Raw genomic sequence first — 19891 nt, 5'->3', positions numbered from 1 at the left:
CCAGAGTGGCCTGGTACCCAGCATACAACAAGAACAAGGTTTAGTTTATATGCTACGTGAATGTGTTTAAGGAGCTTGTTTAATACAGGATTTCGGCTTGTTTGCAATGCAATGCCGCTGGCGGAGCGCCTCACCACGCCAGCATTCTGAGACGCCTGCATGGTAGCATCCAGGGCACTGTTTCTGCATTGAAGCAGCAATTCTCTCGCGCGCTGCTCCGCCCCATGACGAGGTGTCATTAGAACGCAGTGATAGAACTCGAGTGCAACGATAAACTTTAATATATCCCTGTCAATGCTACTACGCTTTTCGGGTGAACACATAAACAATGGACACACTACATAACAGAAAACAGGCGCCTCTCGCTGCCAATTGTACAAACGCGCGAGTTAAATCACGCTCGTTCGCGATATGCTGCCAGAGTCCCTGAACATCACGTTGCTAGCACACACATATCAGAAGTGGTTGGTCTGCTCTCTATCCGAGGTTTTTTCCGCGCCTTTATACTGCCTCCTTGAAAGTTATCTGCCTGGTCTATTGCTACGACCGTGTCAATAATGAAAGGCCATACAAGAACCTATGTGCCAGCATTAAAATATTTTGCGCCACAACACACCTCATGCTGCTACGAATAACGTCGACACATTTACACTGACGGCACTGTGATAGCTGTGTGCATTCCATCAAAGGGTGTCTATTTCCCCGAACATTATTTAGCAGGTAAGCTGTAGTACGCGTGACAAAAATAAAGAAACTAGTACGTGTCAATATAGGCACGCTATATAGCAATGTGTCCAGAATCAGAACTGGCTGCAATTTCCTCTCACGAACAATTCTAGCTGTGTATATCATAATCAGCGCCAATCACCTGGAGTAGCATGTCAAGCGGCCACAACTGCGCTAACATCTCCAGCATAATAAAGCTTGCATCTCTCTCTCTCTCTAGCGTTAAAGGCTCCTTGCGAATAGGCACAGGCCCAGAGGCTATGAAGTTTCATTCGTAATAGCAATGAAAAAGTGCATCGAAGCATCCTGTCCAGGAGTCTGTACCCACGGTGACTGTTCCGCCTTTTATAAGAAACATAAACGTAAATATGTAGCAGCACGATAACTGCGGGATCAAGATCTTGTACACTGTCTCACGAATTGGCGCAGATCTCCAATCGCACGATATGTAACCACTTTCCTTCTTCCATCATGATGCAAATTAACGGTATTCTTTCAGCCGCGCTTTCTTCAGCGCCAGGAACTAGAGAGCGAATTCAGAAAGGTGCTCGAACTGTGGCAGGCGCCCAGAGAACAAGTTCTCCTATGATACTGAAACTGGTACGCATTTTTGAAACATTGTTCAGGAACTAAGGATGCGGCATTCATACAAGTCACTATAGTTTGCGAACTATCAATAAGAGAAACATGTTGATTTATTGGAATGCATCGGAAATATCTGAGAAGGGTGAGATATCGTTAGTCAAGTATACGGAGCGAAGAACAGCTCTTTTGACCGAGACAACACATATCCGCGCAAGGTGAAACAATATAGTATGACTTGCCCGCGCACATGAAATCGTCAATTCCAGCGGCCTCTGAAACTATGATCATGGCATATAAGAAACGAGTGGAGAAATCCTTATAATCCAAGCCATGTAGTACGGAGGTTTCCTAAGAGAAGAAGTGTGCCTCGTAGAAGCGGACCTGTCACCCACTTTCACGATTCCTATGACCTGCCTTCCCCCCCCCCTCTAGTACCCCCCTTCCGCCCCCTCGCCAAACTCAATGCCACCCGCCTTCGTCAAAGTGCATCAGCGGCGGGCTGCCCAGCATGGCAAGGCGCCCGTACGGGAAAACGAAACCGCAGGAGGCGAGACGCGGGCGAGGCTCCCATTGGCCGGCGCGACGCACACGTCACTCAGGTCGACCGCCAATCCGCCACGGGGCTGGCCCTCTCCGCGGGCCACGCTCGCCCCGGTGTCAATGAGGCCGGAGCGGCGGTGATCCACATCGCGGCTTCGTCCCCTTCCACTCGCCCTGCCGCACCCCGCGAGGAGCCCGCCAGCAGCGACCGCCCGCAAGAACCGCCTCGCTGCCGCACGCCAAGTCCACTTTTCCGAAGAGCGGCGCATCCGCCGTATTACTTCCGCACTATTTTTTTATTTCCCTTCTCTTCTCCTCCACCGGCTCCCAAGACTCGCACCCCGGGAGAAGTACTCGCCGCCTTTTTCTTTCGCGCTCCTCGGGTGCAGCAACTCGGACCTCTGCCTCTCCGTCGGCGCGCCTGCGCACACCGTATCCGCAAAACTCGGATCGCGCGCTCCGAGCGCGCGGCCCAAACTTTCTTCTGCCGCCTCCCCTCCTCCCGTGCTCTCCACATCCCCCCCACCCTCCCAGTGTTCACGCTCCCGAAAACTCTGTGCGTGCGTGCGTGTGGGACGTTCCGGCCGCGGACTCTCCTCCCCAGCGCGCCGTTTCCCCCTTCTTGCCTTGCAAGCCTGGCGAGAGAGCCCGGTTCGCCGCTGCCCAACCATGCATTTGCCGTGCGCCGTCGGCAACCACCTACTACCCCACCACCACCACCATCCCGGCCAGCAGCAGCAGCCGCGGGAGACTGTGATACCGGCTCCCATCTCGTCCACGTGTGTCACCCGAGACAGCGGCGGCGTGATGACGACGTCGTCTTCGGCGGCGACGACGACTACGGACCTGGCCTCGATGCTCCCGGGCGAGCGGGCCCTGACGCAGGTGCTCGCCGAGCACCCCGGAGAACTGATGCGAACCGGCAGCCCCAACGTGGTGTGCTCGGTGCTGCCCAGCCACTGGCGCTCCAACAAGACGCTGCCCATGTCGTTCCGCGTGCTGGCGCTCGGTGGCGACGTCTGCGACGGCACGCTGGTGACGCTCAGGGCGGGCAACGACGAGAACTACTGCGGGGAGCTGCGCAACGCCTCCGCCGTCATGAAGAACCAGGTGGCCAAGTTCAACGACCTGCGATTCGTCGGCAGAAGCGGGCGAGGTGAGTTCACGAGCAGCGTATCAAACGAGGCAAGCTTTCTTTGGCTTTCTGCGTGTGTTGCCTCTTTGGCAGTTACCAATCTGTGGTGGTAACAGTGTAACCCCTGCAAGGAACTGCAAGTGTTGTTTGACGGCGACATTCAGAAGTGTTTTCAACATGCTCTCTAGGTCTAAGCAGGAAAACGTTCTTGGCCTCGTTATTCGATAGACTGGGATTTCAGTATCTGTGTACCGAAGGCAAGCTTGTGGTTACGTAATATCCGAAACGTAATATGTTCCGCAAAGAGCGTAGACTATTTATTTCTACAACAGGCGAGAGCAATTTACCTGCATCGCTGAACATTATGTACGAGTGCTAAAGTACTTCTTTAGCATATAGGCAAACCGATATGTTGCTTGAAAGATGTTTTATCAGTGGTGTCTTTGAACACAGACGCTGCGTCGAAAGTAACGGTAGTTATATCTGCAATTCTCACCACACTGGCACCAACAAGAAACCATCGTAGATATTCCTATAGAACTAATAGAGTGTACCACTGAGCAACATTCAGCTACATGTGGACAAAAAAAAAAGAAAGAAAAAAAACTATTTATGATATAACACATCAGTCTGTCGTTTTCTGCTAGAACGGCATGCAGTCGACATTTCGTGTTCAAGTTTTTTTCCTTATATTTTTCCTAATGGTATGGCTTATCAGCAAAGTTTTATTTCGCTCTCATACGAAAGACAGAAGCATTCCACTGGGGCGCGCATTTTCTATGCTAATTTTGTCGACGTACGAAACCACAAGTATCGTGCTCATTGAATTGATTGGTGGATACAAAAAGTGAAGCTCTCAGGTTTTATCTGTTGATGCCACTACGCGAAAGGTGCGTAAGGATTATTGATCATTGCGCCTCTGCGTCTGCAAATATAAAAGTCTTTCGTGGTTATGACGCCTTACCTAGAACCGCGCTGCTATTTTTCTTAACGCATCTGTGTCTGAAAGCGCCATTGATGACGCGAAACTTTGAAACTTCAGAATCCTGTTACCGATTGACGAATACCGTTAGCCAGTAGGACCACATTGCGCGCTTGTCCCCTGTATTGCGACTAGCATGCGCGGTTAGCACAGCTGGCACCAACTTATACAGTAATAAGACAATGGTGTGAGTTGACATGACAAAGCAGAGTACCTATATTACTTGTGTTCAGCAAGTTGAACCATCTATTAAAAACCGTAGCAGCTGCCTCCATAATTCGATATTAATGCGAAATCAAATGTCAAACAAGTCGTTTGACAACCCACTTTCTTGAACCTAACTGAAGATGTGTGACTACTCTACGTGAAAAGATTACGGAGGCTCATATCGACGACAAGAAGGAATCAGTTTTCTTGTCTTTACACGTAACCTGGAGCGCTTATCTGTAGTTTGCGCTTCAACGTGCGAACACCGCCGTGAACAGTAATTTTAAGCCGTGTTCGTGGATTGTGAAGAAAAATTACGATATTTTTTTTATCCTTGCCCGTGATATGTAGAGGTACGACTTGTACCAAGAAAGGCATCCAACATGTTTCCAACAAATTCTCATGCGTTGGAACAGGCGGGGAGCAGCCAACTTTTCGACACGTCGCATCGGGTGCCGAGTCGTGCCACGTGACTCCTGCTTCACAGTTTGCCGAAACACCAGCGGAGACGGCAGTACTGCACCAACGCTTCACGCGTTTTCTTTCTTTCTTCTTTTTTTTTGTGTATGTGTGTGGAGCAGGCGTAAAACAATTGTAACAGCGACACGGAGAAAAATGAGCTTGAATGTCCGACTTTTCAACGAAGCTCCGGTAAGCGAAAATGACGCAGCCAGTTTGGCAAACCGGGTGCTTTTCGTGCTGAAACATACAAGTTTAGGCTTTTTTATTATGTAGTTGAGAGTTCGATGGAATATCTTTTGCACGGGTAAAATTAATGTTAAGAATGAAGCAGGTTACTGGCCATTAACAATATGACGTCTCTAGACCCGTACGGATCCCTTTTTTCCGATCTCATAACCTTGCTGGTGCTCAGATTGTAAACAAGGGATCCGCTAAAATTTCGAAACGTCATTTTGTTCTGAATATACAGGGTGTTTTTTTAGCTGCACCGAATTTTAAAAATATTGTCTGTGGCAGATAGCACAATTCAAATCCTTGATCAATTACTTCTACGAGAAATCAAAATACTTAAATAATTAGCATAGTTACGTTAATTATATTTAATTTATAACATTACAGCCACTATTTCAATCTACGTGTTATAGCCGGTGAGTTCGTAAGGCGTATCCACTTGGAACGAATTCTCAGGACTGCTCCAATTTCGAGATATTAATTTTCAAACTGTCCGACGAAATGCATTGGTGTTCCATGCAGTTACTTTTGTGCTTCAGTCAATACAACAGCGTTTTCCTTGAAAAATAACTGGAACGCAAATGATTTTGTCGGACACCTTGAAAATGAATATCTCGAAACTGGAGCAATCCTGAGAATTCATTCCAAGTGGATACGCCTTGCGATATCACCGGTTATAATTCGTAGATAGAAATAGTGGCCGTAATGTTAATCATTAAAAAGTTTGTTAACGTAATCATGTTAATTATTCAATTAAGTATTTTGAATAATCGTAGAAGTAATGCCCATCTGATCAAGCAATTTACATCACGGATTAGAATCGTGCTATCTGCCACAGGCAATTTCTAAAAATTTGGTGCACCTAAAATAAAATATCCTGTACATGGTGTTTCAGCCACATATATAGCAAGGCTTTTCAATATGTAAAGTCCAGTTCATGCTAGGTTCTGAAGTGAACTTCTCTAGCATTGCCTCTGCTATTACAATTGAATCGATGGTAGACATCTTACGGGTTACTGAAGAAAGGTTCGCATAATTTTACCGGCAAGTGCAAACAGAATAGAAAGTTTAGCCATGCTCCCTCGCCGCGTGGAAAATCACCTTGTTGTACGGCAAATCATTTCGTCCGTTACAACAGAGCAGGTGCGAAGCACACAACTGTCGTATTACCTCACAAGATGATACGACACTTGGCAGCGCTAAAGCTTTCTAACATAGAAGCAGACGGGAGAAGTTAGATGCAGTTACGACTCCCTTTTGAACTCGACGTGACAGTGGCAATGCAAAGCTTTCACTCTAAAGCCCACCCAACAAACACGCGGCGTGCGCTGTGGTCAGCCTCCGCGGCTTCCGGTGAAGGGTAAATTTGTTCCCGGAAAAAAGAAAGCCTTCCCGCCTACTGACCACGGCGAGCAAACTTCCGAGAAGGGGCTGCCCACAACAGTCATATTGAGCGGAGTCCACCCAGAAGTTTCAGTGGTCATCAGGAAGAACCCTCTTCCATACTGCTTTCAACACGTCCACTCCGGGTCCTCCCCAAAGTGGACAACGAGCGGGGAAACTGAACATGGGATCCAGTTTCAAGCGCATCAGGGGTGCACGCACGGCGTAGAAATGCGGTGGCGTGCGGTACGGTGCAGGGTCCGCCGAAAATGAGAGGCGCGTGGGAAGGGGTTCGGGAGATCTAATGACCGCACGCAGCAAGCGGGACCGTCCATTACGCGGAGCGAGCAGCGCAGACTGGACACTTGACCGCTCCAGCGGGGGTCGTGGGGTAAGCGAGTGGGACGTCGAGCAGATTTGTCGCTGTTTTCTTATCCAGCTGGGCGTGGATGGGGTAGGCATTTAGGCTATACAATCTACCCAAATAGGCGACAAAACGGCACCGTTTAAGAACAGTGAACGCTTTGCCGGGTGCAGCTCATGAGAAATGGGGAAGACCGGTTTGCCGAAAGGTTTGGCGTCTCAAGCGACGGCGTCGTTAGTTAACTCGCCTCCGCGCTGGACATCCGTCCTTTTTTGACGCTTGTACACAAATGGCTCTTCTGCACTGACGGCGGTAGCACGTGGGCTGCGGGGAGCGACGTATAGCCACATCTATGCGCGAGCCACAATGGTCACGTGCTTGAGTTCACAGGAACGAACCTCTGTGGACGCGAATTCTGTGCAAGTATATGTGTGCGCGTCCGTGCGTGCGAGAGAGAGAAGGAAGATACAATCCACGAGATGGGGAATGAACGTGTTTTAAGTGGTTCAGCGAACAGGCGATGGCTACGAAGGCCGGTGTCAGCGCGTTAGACAAGTCTTTGAGTGGTTCCTTATGCTCAATTGGCTGTTAAGCGAGCTGATGTCACCGGGGAACGCGCCTAATTTCGGCAACTGTGAAGTGATTGTACACGACATCAAGTTCTGAAACGGATTGTACGAAAGAGCAGTTATACTCAGTATTTCGTTTTTCAGCCATTGGTACACAAACGTTTACGACCTCGGTTTATTTTTAAACACTTGCATGGTATGAATCTGAGCAAGATGGTGATGTCTTGGTTTCCATAACTTTTCCCGCGCGGGAACCAGTTAGATAGGAAGGAGCTTTGTCGCCTTCTTCTAAATTACCTGCAGGACACGGATTTGGCCTCCACACGGTGACCTTAGGAGCGACTATGTGTAGTTGTGTGGTCTGTGTCTGATTTATATGATTTATTTATTTTAAGTGTCGCTACGGTGGAGCAATTGCCGGCAGCTACTGCAAGGCTAATCGCACCAGTAGCCTACAACCACTCAACTCAACTCCATAACTGATTCACGTCTGCTCGGCCGATGGATGGACGTGCTTAACACTGTAACAGGAACTGAATACCGCTCATACGTACCTATAAGGTGTTGCGCTGCTGAATACTATGACGCGGGTTCGATACCAGGTGGTGGCGGCGGCCGCAGTTTGATTGGGGAACAATGTAAGAAATACTCGAATGCGCATATATGAGCGTACGTTAAAGCCCAGCGGGTTGTCAAAATAAATCCGGCGCGCTCCTCAGCGACGTCCCTCATAGTATTATTTTGGTGCGCAGCTTTGACACGGCTGTATACAGCCGTCAATTCAACATCTTTCATAGTAATTTTAGCTTCACATTATCTTCGTACACACAGCATAGGGGAGAACAAACGTATAGCACATACTGTTTAAAGTCCAGCGAAATGCTTTCAAACTGCTCGGCCTGCACTTTCTCATTACGAGGTTCTCTTACCGTCCACTAAAATCGTAAATAGACCAAACACGCAGAAGGTGCTGTCTTCACGGCGGCGCACGGATGACAATTACGCACCCTCGCGTGCCTCGGTGGACACTAGCGAGCGAGTAGCACTCTATAGACTAACGTGCCGTCAACGCGCCCTTCCGTTTCCTCCTCCGCGCCTGGATTTAGGAGCGGAATTAGAGGGCATTAAACCTGCACAGGAAACAGAGAGCAATGCATGCAGTAGACGGGAATTAGTGTAAACACCGCACGATTCACAAACAGTACAGAGAGGACGTCTAGCAAAGTAAAAAATAAAGATAAAGCTATGGAAGAATGGACGAATGCCTGTAGCGTTTCGTCGCATGCGCTTCGAAATCTCCTAGGCCTGAGGTTCTCTCCTTTTTTTAGGTAAGAGCCATGTCCGCACCCTGTACGTTGCTCTGTGACGATTGGTTAATCCTTTCGAGGCAGTTCCGCGCCGCGGTTGAACGTACAGATCTGCAGTGCTCGCGGAGCTCACAGGCAAGTGGACATGTCCAGCCGTCTATAGAGAGCTATAGAGCAATCTGGGGAAACGTGTGGGATTAGAGAAGCGCAGACAGGGGGCGCGCTTGTTTGTACAAGCGTATAGGCAACTTAATTTGTTTAGCACCGAACCAGCTACGGGATGCGCTTGCGCGCAATCACGAAGAGCTTGCCGAGGGATTTGCAATCCGCGCTACAGCCCGGTGCGGTAAAGGACAAGAACGAGTGACGGCGCGTGCGCTTGGAGACACTTTCCCGAGCCTGCCCCGGATGGACATGGCGGCAGATTGTTTTAGTTGGCGAGTTAGTCGAGATAAACAGGAAAGCGAACGTAGCCAGCAGGAAAGCGAAAGTGAGCGCTGCGAGTCCGTCGATATTGTAAGCGATGTGAAATGGAATGCGCCCCTCTGTGTCGCATTCTGTACTGCGGTGATTCGCTAAGCTGGTAGAGAGAAGAGGGTAAGGCTGGAGAGAGAAAGAGCATGACTGACTCAGTGATTGTTGCTGCGAACATCTATAGGAGTCCGATGAAACGCGAGCAGAACGCATGCACTGAATTGCCGTATAGGTGTACATTCTGCGCATTTGAGGCAGCAAATTGATGACGTATAGCTATTACCGCCTCCGCCTGCTCCGATGCCAATTTCGCCTTTTCTACAGTAAACCATAGGAAATGCTGGTCGCTGATCACACCGCGCCGGTCACTGATGTCAGGAGAAAGAACAACAGCAACAACAGAGATACGGCAAAACTATAATCGTCTCCATTCTGCATCGGCGAGCACGAACTGACGACGAGTATAATGCGGAGAACACCTACACCCTGCCCTTAGTTTCCCAGAGAGAAAAATGAAGAAAGCAAACATTTAGGTGGACTGTGTGCGCGCTGGAATCAGCGGGGGCAAAGATTTCACGTCATTTATATCCTTCTTACTTCCGCACCCGTGGAAAGCGGCCCGGATATCGGACGAGAACTGAGCACCTATTGTTTCCGCCATCCGACGCCGTGGGCATCGCGATCGGCCCTCGATCAGTGCCGTCGCGTAGCAGATATCTATCGGCGTGTAGCCGCCGCACCGCACGCTGGGCCTCGACCCTTCCCGCTGCCGAATTTGTGGGTTGTGCGCCCGTCCTTGGAGGGGGGGGGGCAGGGGGGTGCACTAGAGAGAGCACGCTGCCGCATTTTGCTTCGGCACCGCAGAGGTTCGCCTCCGTCGGCGTGCGCGGGTGTGCTGACCGAAGCGAATGATCCTTAGCTTTTTGTGTTCGGTATCATGCTTTCGGTCGGATTAAGGAAACAAAGCCTTCTCTCGTTACAGTGTTATAGTCTGCTGCGCCGACATTTTGCGATGGGATTGATAGAGCACTGAATTCCTGTACTCTATGTCACAAAGTACACATAGTAAGCACAGTGCTTTTATGGCGAAACACTGCGCTGCCTGCGAAGCAAATATATATATAAGGACAATAACGTGATGAAGAGAGAGACTATACGTATACAGTTTAACAGAGGCAGGTGTAACAGATAAGAGGTAAAGTCAGGTGAATTCGTGGGCTGCAGGCATTGTAATGTAACGGACTACGCGGTTTCGCCAAAGTTGGGCACTCAAGCTGAAAAATTACAGCAAGTATTCCTCAATTGTACTACATTCAGAGATGCCGCGGTTACATCTCCGTATTCTTATCTTTTCAATCTTTCCGACCTGAGACCGTGAATCACGCGTATATATGCATACACAGAAGACCCGGCATCCGCAAAACAAATTTACCAGTGGCTCGCTCACAATAACCGGTTTACTACTCCGAAGCTGCGACGCCTAATGTGTTCAATGTGGCCGCTTTATAGAAGATCTCCCCCCTTTTGTTGATCGTTCCCTCGTCGGTGTGCTCTGAAGTGGGGCGTCCATCGCTTCGATTGGCGGCGGGAGAGAGCGACGCGGGAGGTGGTAAACGAGCCTCCATTTGTTATCGGGGAGCGCTATCCTTGAAGGCGAGCGTTCGTCAGGCCCTATACTTGGGGCACGGCGGGCTCCGGTGCGAACCGACCCTTGAGTGAGGAGCTCTCGGTGCACGGGCATGTACCACGAGTCTTTCCGCCGACCCTAATGGTTTCGGTGGTCACCGGATCGGCAGGGATGACCCCGGGCCGAGATCGGTTTCGCGTTGGTTATCCATTTGTCTATCAACGCGCTTTTCTCTGCTATTTATCGCGTCCTCGCCTGTATACCTGCTGGTGGTCAACTTCGTGTATTTCTTTTGTATTTTTGCACTCCCACCTCGAACGTATCCACGTGTTATTTTGTTATTTGTTTATTCCCATCCCTATTTACTTATTTATTTGTTTTCATTTATTCACTGTCGTTCGGTCTTCTACTTCGTGCTCCCTGCAAGGAATGCACATAAGAAGCATCGAGGTTATCAGAACCAGTCGCTTGTTTGTATCACCGTTCAAGAAACATGCACGTGTAATGCTCTATCAGGCGGTAACCTAATACGACAGAGAGTCGAGAGCACCGTGTCCGTCCCACTGTGCACGTTGAAAATGTTGGTGAGTTTACGTCTCCTCACGTGAACTGCACAGGCTTCGAGGGCGCATAAGCACTACGCTTTCGTCCGGGCTAATGACAAGGGGAGTGACTGGCGGCTCATTTAACTCGAGTAACGGCATTGTTTCATATTTAACCTCATTTTCGAGATTACTGTTTTATGGCACCACGTTACTGGAGTACGCACACACCGATTGGGCACAAGCTGGCTAAAACTACACCTATCGAAGAGTACCAGAGCTCCAGTTCAAAAATTTGGAAAAAGTCTTTACTTGCGCAAGAGTATATAGCTTCTTAGTGGATCATAACTTTTGGAGAGTATCACTTTTATCAGAACGATGCTCACTGGGGAGACTGACGCGTTTGAGAACAAATTATTTTTGATGTGTTTGAAAACGCTGGCCTCAAAGAACAACGGCAGGGTGAAAAACGAAGCTATAAACATTGCGCAGACTTTTTCTACAGTTTTCAAGCTGCCGTCTGACGTGAAATTGCTGTCTGTGAGGCAACCCATGGTAGTATATGTAGACTATAGCGCTAAACAGCACGAAGCATCGACAGACTGTCTCAGAAGTGTCATGGCCACCGTTCTAGTCACTGGAGCGTCCTATATACATCAAAGCTGCCGGCACTCGCCTGTGGCAAGGCTATAGGGTTCACTAGCTCGGAAAAACGTATAGCGAATAGTGTATAGTGAATAGCTCCAGCGTGTACAAGAGATGGTACGCTCTGGTTGCGAGAGCGGCGGCCTTTAAGCTTTTTCTACAGACTGTACGGCAGCTACGCGTCTGGAAAGCATTGCAGACTATACATACGGATACACGTGGCGTGCAGTGAGCCAGCTGAAGCGTAAAAATGGTACATCTTTAGCATGTAACAGTATCCATCGTGCATTAAATGTGGACATAGTCAGCCTGTTCAAGGTTTTGAGTATTTAGAGACCAGTAGGGTAGACGTAAGTAGGCCTGGGCGCTGCAGCCTAGTAATAGATGGCCGACAGATTGGTGGCACAAAATTTACTAAAACAACTAAAGAAGCGAACATTCTACTTCTTTAAATAACGTATCTTAGCGTGTAAAAGTGTATCAGAACTCAGATGCACAGTACAAGGGTAAAAAGAACAAATATGTCGTAGGTACCGATGTTTCTAAGAGGATATATAATCATCATCATCATCGATAAGTCTATCACCGACAACACTTGCTGGAAACACTGTGCTCAAACCTATTGCAGAGCTTGTGTTACAGTGGCGACTACATACACCAATACACAGCTTTATTCTGGAATGCAGTCTAGCGAGCCTGAACAAACACTTTCGCGTATGCGGTGCAGGAGCTGCCGTTTCACGTTGTGACCGAGTAAATCAGGAAAGTCGCCTCTGAAGCGCGAAAGAGCCCTGTATACACGTAAAGGAGAGGGGGGATAGACACGGATGAATGATACCTGAAGAAAGGGGGTTAGGGGGGAGGTATACCGGCGTAAAGAAAGGGCCTCCCGAATTGAGAGATCACCTCGAAAATAAAGCGTCGCTCGGTACGGCAGGCGTGCCAAGAGTGGCGCGACCGAACGGCGGTGCAAGAAAAGGCGAGCGTGTATAGGTAGGTCCGCGGATGTATTCAAGCCTCGAGACGCGGCACCCCGCAGACCAGAGTGGTTTCGGGGACGGCGAATACACCAACGAATAATAGGAAAGGAGGCGTCGCTACAATGACCGCAGCAGTCGCGCTGCAGCAGGAAAGGTAAAACGAGGGCGCAGTTACAGGTCGGGAGTTTAAAAGAAAGGAGAAAGAGAGAGCAATGGAAGAGGGAGAATAAGGTGCTGGTATGGCGAGACAAGGTGGCTGCTGGGTGAAAAAGGACGCGTCTGTTCCCCCGCACCACATATATAGCGTGTCCGCCTTGGGGGAAAAGGCCACTCCCCGGAACTTTTTCACAACGCGAGGCGCTGCGGATCCTTCTCAACGGTCCAAACTCGGGCGAGAAGTATGGGCGCATATTCTGGCACTCGGCCGTTCTTCGACGAGCGTTAACGAAAAAAAAAAGGGAATTCGGTAGAAAGTACAGGACTTTGCCAATCTCGAGGGGCACCATAACCATAACTCGGCGTTCGTGCTCAAGATCTTTATCGCACTCACACTCTCCGACATGCTTACCAATCGAAGCTAAATGGAGTAAAACCGCACGGGACGGGACAAATGAAAGAAACGGACAAGCACCATGTCCGTTCCTTCTGTCTGTCCTGCCCCATGCGCTGTTAATCTGTTCAGTTATAACGCTTACCAACCAGCCCAAATGAGTGCTTTTTTTCCCCCCAATTTTCCGCGTTGGGTCAACGCATCAGCGCGGTTGCGCCAATTTCTAGCAGAAAGAGAGACGAAAGAATAGCCAACTCTAAAGTGTCCTGCCTTCCCATTTTGGGATCATTTAACGCACAGAAGCAAAAAAAAAAAGAAAGAAAGCGACAAATGGGGCAGAGGTGTTACACAACCTTTGCGGCGCACTTTTCACGAGCTGCAGGCCCCATTCGCGCGCGGTATACGTATAGTGGAGAACGTGCCACTGGGAGTCCACGACGAACCGGAGAGGCGAACGGGGAATTGAGACGGCAGGCGTCTTGACTGCGGGCTATAGACCGGCAGCGCTCGTATATACTATACTTGTTCCTAAGCCGGAAGGAGAATTGTCATCCACGCAGGGAACCGGACGTCCGTCCACAGGAGCGCGCGCGCCCCCAAAACGTATATATACGGACCGTGTCTGGAAAGAGCGCAGGCACGGCGGATTTCCTCGTAATAACCACGCAGCGCGCCGGCGGCTCCCGAAGCTTATAGATCAGGGAATTAGGCGAAGCAGCGCCGACAATGTGGTGGGAAACGAAAGGAGCGCCCGGGGGGGATTAGAGAAGTCGCGCTCTTTTTGGCCCCGACGTCCATCGTCTCTATTCTAAAGTTTGATGGATGCGAAAGTGGTCTTTCTTCAGCTTCCTTCTCCGTTTCTTCTTATGTTACACCGCCGCGACAAAGGAAGTCGCTTCTTTTCGAAAAGAAAAGGCGCACACTTGCGGAAAATTCGCTCGTTTCGCAAGTTAGACCGGTCAAAACCGTGGCTGAGCGCGCCGCGTCTGTATACGCCACAACGCGCAAACGCCACTAATGTTGGAAGCCCACTGCGGGTGTTCATATTCACTCAGATTCACTTAGATTTAGGTGCACGTTAAGGAACCCCCAGGTGGTCCAGATTTCCGGAGTCCCCCCACTACGGCGTTCCTCATTAACAGATCGTGGTTTTGGTACCTAAAACCTTTTTGCTTTCTTTTTTTGCGAGCGAGAACCAAAATGCGACGCAATTATTGTCCGTTTTTGAATGGATAGATGCGCTGCTGATAAGCGGCCGTTCCCGGAAGACTGCGCCTCACTCTTTCGCTTTCGAAACGGTGCCTGTGCAGATATGCCACCGCGATATGCCGACCGCAGAAGGCTGTCCTTGCCGCATGAAAGAAGAAGTGTCAGCCGCTATACGAAAAAGCGGCCGGAGCTTTCTTCCATATGTACTTTTTTTCTTTCTCTCCTTATCTGGCCTGGCCTTGCATACGGATCAGTCGGCCAGCGTTCGATAAGGTCTACCGAGACGAGCAGAATGTGAAAGCGGAGAAGACAATTGGGCATAAACACGTCGTACTCGCCAAGGTTAGGAACGCGACGCCGATGGTGCGGCGCGGTCAACAGATTTGCCTGCCTTGTATATACACTTCTATCGCGGATAACGAAGCCCGTAATCAAGACGCGTGACATGAAATCACGTAAGGGGAAGTGTATCTGTAGTCACACTTTCAGGTGCGCCGGTGAAGCAAGTACAAACGAACGTTTGCGAAGTCAAGTCAGGCTGGCATCGCTGCCTCCCGGAAACCGTGGCACAGCGAGTACAAGACCAAAGATGATCAAGACAAGCAAGCGTTTGTGTAGTAGTAGTTAAAATACTATGAAAGCGCGACGTGCTTTTATATCTTCTATACCACCTGGGGATCTTTAAATTGCACTCAACTGCATGTTACACGGGTGTTTTTGCATTTCGTCCTCATCGAAATGAGGCTGCCGCAACCGGAATTCGATCCCGCACCCTCGGGCTTAGCAGCGCTACGTCAAATTCACTACTCCATCACGGTGGGTATATGTGTGATGGGGATATGACAGAAAACAAAGGAACACGAAAATGATTCATTTCGATAAACTACAAAGAAACTACCCTCCAGTAGTTATACGTCTAAAAATGTACATCAGTAATTGCTCAAACAACACGTTAAAGCGCTCAGCTGAATGCAGTCTTGAATAATTCCAGCGACAAAATACGACAGGCACTATACCTATTAACAGCGAGGATGCCTTCGCATAAATGTAATCTCGTATCACCGGGTGCCACCATCCACATGTACGTCTTTCGCTTTCATGATTGCGTCGCGACCTTCGGAAATACACACCTCCGTCGCATTGTCTCTAACACCGTTCCAGGGACAGCCGAATGCGGCGTGATAGTCCTCGGTGTTAGAGAACAGGTAATTCGACTCTTGTCCCGTCATGCGCTGCCTCCAGATACGGCCGGGGCAGTAGTAGTGGAAAAGGAGAAGCAGGAAGAACAGCCGACAGCGCGACGCCCTCGTTAAGGCATCCACCGGGAATTCGTCTAACCAATGCTTGCTCCGCGCTGCCTCCAGGGTCACATTGAAGCTAAGCTCGGCGTACCTGAACACGAGTTTCGGGAAGAAATGTCCCGAAGCGTTCCGACACTTGTTGACAACGTCGAAGAGACGGCTGGACTCGAAGTTAAAACTCAATTTGAACACGCTGTTCCAGAGTACGTCGGCCAGGGACATTCCGATTGTGGCGTATGCGACAACGGGGTCGTAGTCGTCTGATATGTTCATGGCGGTGTACAGGCCCAAGGACACGAATATGGTGTCGCCATGCACTCTGAGGTGCTTGGTTTCTACGGCTTCTTTAAGCGCCCGTCGCGGAACGTTCTTCGGCAGAGGCATCCGCTGCGCCGTCCATCCGGACGCTTGCAGCGACATGTAGTTCCACGCGTAGCGGTCGCCCAGCTTCGGTAGCGGCGCTTTCATCCGGAAAATGTCGACCGGCAGGGACATGCGAAACCGTTTAACGTACTGCTTCAGAAATTCGGCGTCCTTCGGCGCGCCAAAGCGGGGCGCCGTGTCCGCCACGATCCCAGCTATCTTCTCGAATACGAATCGGAACTGCTCGGCACGCTTTTCTCCGGACTTGATCATGCTGAGCCTGTGGACGGCCAAGAGCGGGACCAGGGTCTTTCCTTCGTCGGTGCATCGACTAAAGTACCTCTCGTGGATGCTTGTCTTGAGCCTGGAGTTCAGCATGCTCAGTATCAAATTGGAAGTGGCGTCGACCAAGAGGAAAGCCATGGTCGTGGGCTGCCGCGCGGTGTCCAGGAGTACGCCAAGCCGGTGTTTGATCTCGTCTGTCGAAGTGTGGAACACGTCTTCACCGAGCGGTGTTCCGGCGATGCTCCCTAAAAGTGCTCGCCATTCGGTTTCTGGCACACTCGGGACCATGAGTGTTAGGGCGCCCATGTCGCTCGCTGAAAGAGCTTCCTCGTCCTTCACGATCGTCAGGTCCCTAACCAGTGTCTCGATGTCGTGTCTTGTCACGTTGGTCGATAGCGCTTGGTTCACGGCATCGAGTGCTTCCCGCTGAACGCGAGCATACAGTGGTGCCATGGAGCCGTTAACCTGCAGTAGGATGGGTCGCGTGATGACCACAACCGCGCTAGTGTCTGCGCTTAGGCGTTCTTTGTACGTCTTCACGTGCTTTTTCCAGATGTCTCGCAGATCGGAAGTCAGGAACAGCACGGTGGTTTCGAGACTGTACCTGAGCGCCATCTCCACGACGAAATGGAGCATGCCCCTCTGCGTCTTGAAGGCTTCAGTGCCCATAAAATGGGTGATGCTTGTCACAGTTTCGGGAGCCAGTTCTTCGGCCCTCGACATGGCTTGCAAGCAGACCTGGTAGTGTTTATTAATGACCTTACCCGCCTCGCTTCCATCCGGCTTGTAGCGGGCCGATTCTTCGCTCAAACGCATGTCGCGGAGCGATCCTGGCATCTCCTTGCGCCCGTAGGTGGCGCAGACGTGAGCGAATATGTCGCGGCATGGCTTGATGGTGTCGTTGACGAGAAGAGACAGGAGCCGCAGTTCACCGAGGCAGCAGGCCGAAGTGCGCGGCGGAATCAATATGGCCGCCGGTGCGGTGAGAGCTACGATGAACAAGACAATGAGTCCCACCAAGAGAGCGAGCGGCAAGAACGGGAACGCCAGCCACAACCTTGCGGACTTTGGTGGACGTGGCGTCTCTGGCGATGCTGGGCAGCTCGCTTGGGCAGCTGGCGTGGCTACGTTCATAGCGCCGAAGTCACTGTTCTTGCGACGAATCAATGGCGACTGTCGCGTGCCACAGCTGCGTGGCCTCGTCCTCGCGAGTTGGTGCCATACTGATGATGCCTGCCACGTGACTCGCGGCCGCACTCAAGTGTCAGGGCAACGAAAGAAAACGACAAAGTTCTCTAAAATAACCTGTTGCAAGATTACCTTGCACACGTACAAACAGATAACATATAATAGCTACAGGGGCTTCAGTGAACAAAGAAAAGACGGGCGTGGGCATTTCGATCACACAACTCTTGGCCAATCTCCCCTTGAGCATCATAATCATCATCATCATAATCTATGGAGGGCTCACAACGCATTCAGCCTAAATAATGGCGCTTATACTGTGATCCAGAGCAAGTATAGCCACATTTTTCGACCGAATTTCATTTGCAATCCCCAAATAAGTCCTTCTACAATTCGGCTATAACGAGACCTCTCCGGTGTATCATGCGGAACAGGAATCAGATTGGAGCTCATGTTGTGGCTCGCAAGAAACACAGATGGAGCTTGACTCCCGTGCTCTTAAACGCCGCGCATCTCCTGCGCAGCACAGGGATCTACAATGTCCCATAATATGAATAAAAAATAGACCAGAAAGAAGATATTTCTAAAGAAGATTTTTTGAAGGATAGCATCCTAGACAAGGCAGTTTCTGCTGCCGGACTTAGCGCAACATAAGTACGCTAAAAATATTTCAGTGGAATTGCCGTTCCATTCATTCCGCTGCAATCGACTTACGTTACCTCAGTACCCAACACTGCCCTGATATCATTGCATTGCAAGAAACCTGGTTATCAGCAGAAAATACATTTCATGTAAAAAAATTACCGTACAGTTCATTTACACCCTCCCTCTCGTGATGGCGGCTTAGCTATCTTTATCTCTTCAAAAAGTGCGCACCGGTCTAAAATGGCTTACCAGCCAATGACTTCAGAAAGAGAAATTCTAGCTATAGACATTTCTATTCCAGGCCGCGTCGCTCTGACATTAGTTAATGTTTATTTCCCCCAGACATTCAGAATACTACAGCGTTCTATATACAGTAATTTCGCCCTGTAGAAAATAAATACTTTTTGTCGGATACTTTATCTCCCATCATACTTCGTTGGGGTTCAAAACCAATTCGAGTGGCAAACGTTTGTGGGATTGGGCCGCTAACAACAATTTATCACGCATTAACGCGAGAACACCCTCATTTTTTTGTATTTAGTCACTTGCCACGACAGAACTCACTTTCTCTGGCTCAAATTTGTCTATCTCGTCGTGGTCTGCTACAAACTCGGGCACAAGCAGTGACATTCCTATACTTGTATAGAGCTTGTATGCCCGTTGACTCAAATTACTATGCATTCAAATACTTCTGTTAATTTCAGCACATTCAAAAAGGTGTTACAGATGTTTTGTTTATCTAATCAGCAACGGAATAATGAAGAAAATGCTGTAGATATATTTTCTATTTTAAGAGATTCCGTAAAAAAGTCTCAGTTGACTGTGCACTCCAGCTAAAAAGTGCGTCTTCTAACCTTTGGAGAAACGCAGAGTGCTCACGTGATTACAGGATAAGAAAAATGGCGTTGCAAAAGCTACTTATAGGCCAGTGTCCTAGCAATTGGAGAGACTATCGCGGCAGCAACATTTAAAAGAACAGTTGCAAATGCGAAAGACAACTTTGATTGTAAGCACTTCGACTTTCTTTCAAAGGCCACCAAGAGAAAAGCATTCTTTCGATTTCTGAGAAATAAAAAGGTCCTTCCGGCACAAATAAACGTCTATTTTGTGGTTCCAACACCCTGAGCATTGGCCAAATTACTGAAAGATATTGCTAAAGGTCTAGAATGTCGCTTTAAGTCAATTTTGCCCTATATCACGCTACGCCGCCTACTCATGGTGAAGACTTCACCAAAGTTACAGTTTCGGAGCTGAAAAATGTACTCAGCCAGCTGTCTAATTCAGCGCCAGGCGCCGATGGCATTACTACGGCAATAATAAAAAAATAGGATTTCGCCGCTCACCTTACTTACCATGGTAAACCATACTATTAAAAATTCATGGTTTCCTCCGGTATGGAGACTTGCAAAAATAATCCCATTATTAAAAAAGCAAGGTGCTAATTGTTTCTTAGATAACATTAGGCCAATACCTCTTACATCTAACCTAGTAAAACTCATTGAAAGAATCTTACATGACCGCATATAGGTAATTGGCTGATAGAGAACATGATTTTAAGCCCATGCCAATTGGCTTAAGACGTGGATGCTCGATT

The 19891-nt window shown here is 49.3% G+C and overlaps 1 protein-coding gene across 1 annotated transcript in view; it reads left to right on the top strand.

Annotated features, from left to right (window-relative positions):
- Positions 1 to 2423: 2423 nt before the first annotated feature.
- The window catches only part of LOC126521947 (uncharacterized), a 33452-nt gene continuing 15984 nt past the window's right edge, over positions 2424 to 19891 (top strand). Inside the window, exon 1 of the mRNA XM_050170695.3 lies at positions 2424 to 3007. Within this exon, the coding sequence (XP_050026652.2) occupies positions 2521 to 3007 (487 nt within the window). The 5' untranslated portion in view covers positions 2424 to 2520. The remainder of the gene's footprint in view (positions 3008 to 19891) is intronic.

The sequence above is a fragment of the Dermacentor andersoni genome, chromosome 6 (genome assembly GCF_023375885.2).
Source record: "Dermacentor andersoni chromosome 6, qqDerAnde1_hic_scaffold, whole genome shotgun sequence".
Lineage (NCBI taxonomy): Eukaryota > Metazoa > Arthropoda > Arachnida > Ixodida > Ixodidae > Dermacentor > Dermacentor andersoni.
The sequence above is the reverse complement of the archived record's forward strand: the minus strand, read 5'-3'. Positions and strand labels throughout refer to the sequence as shown.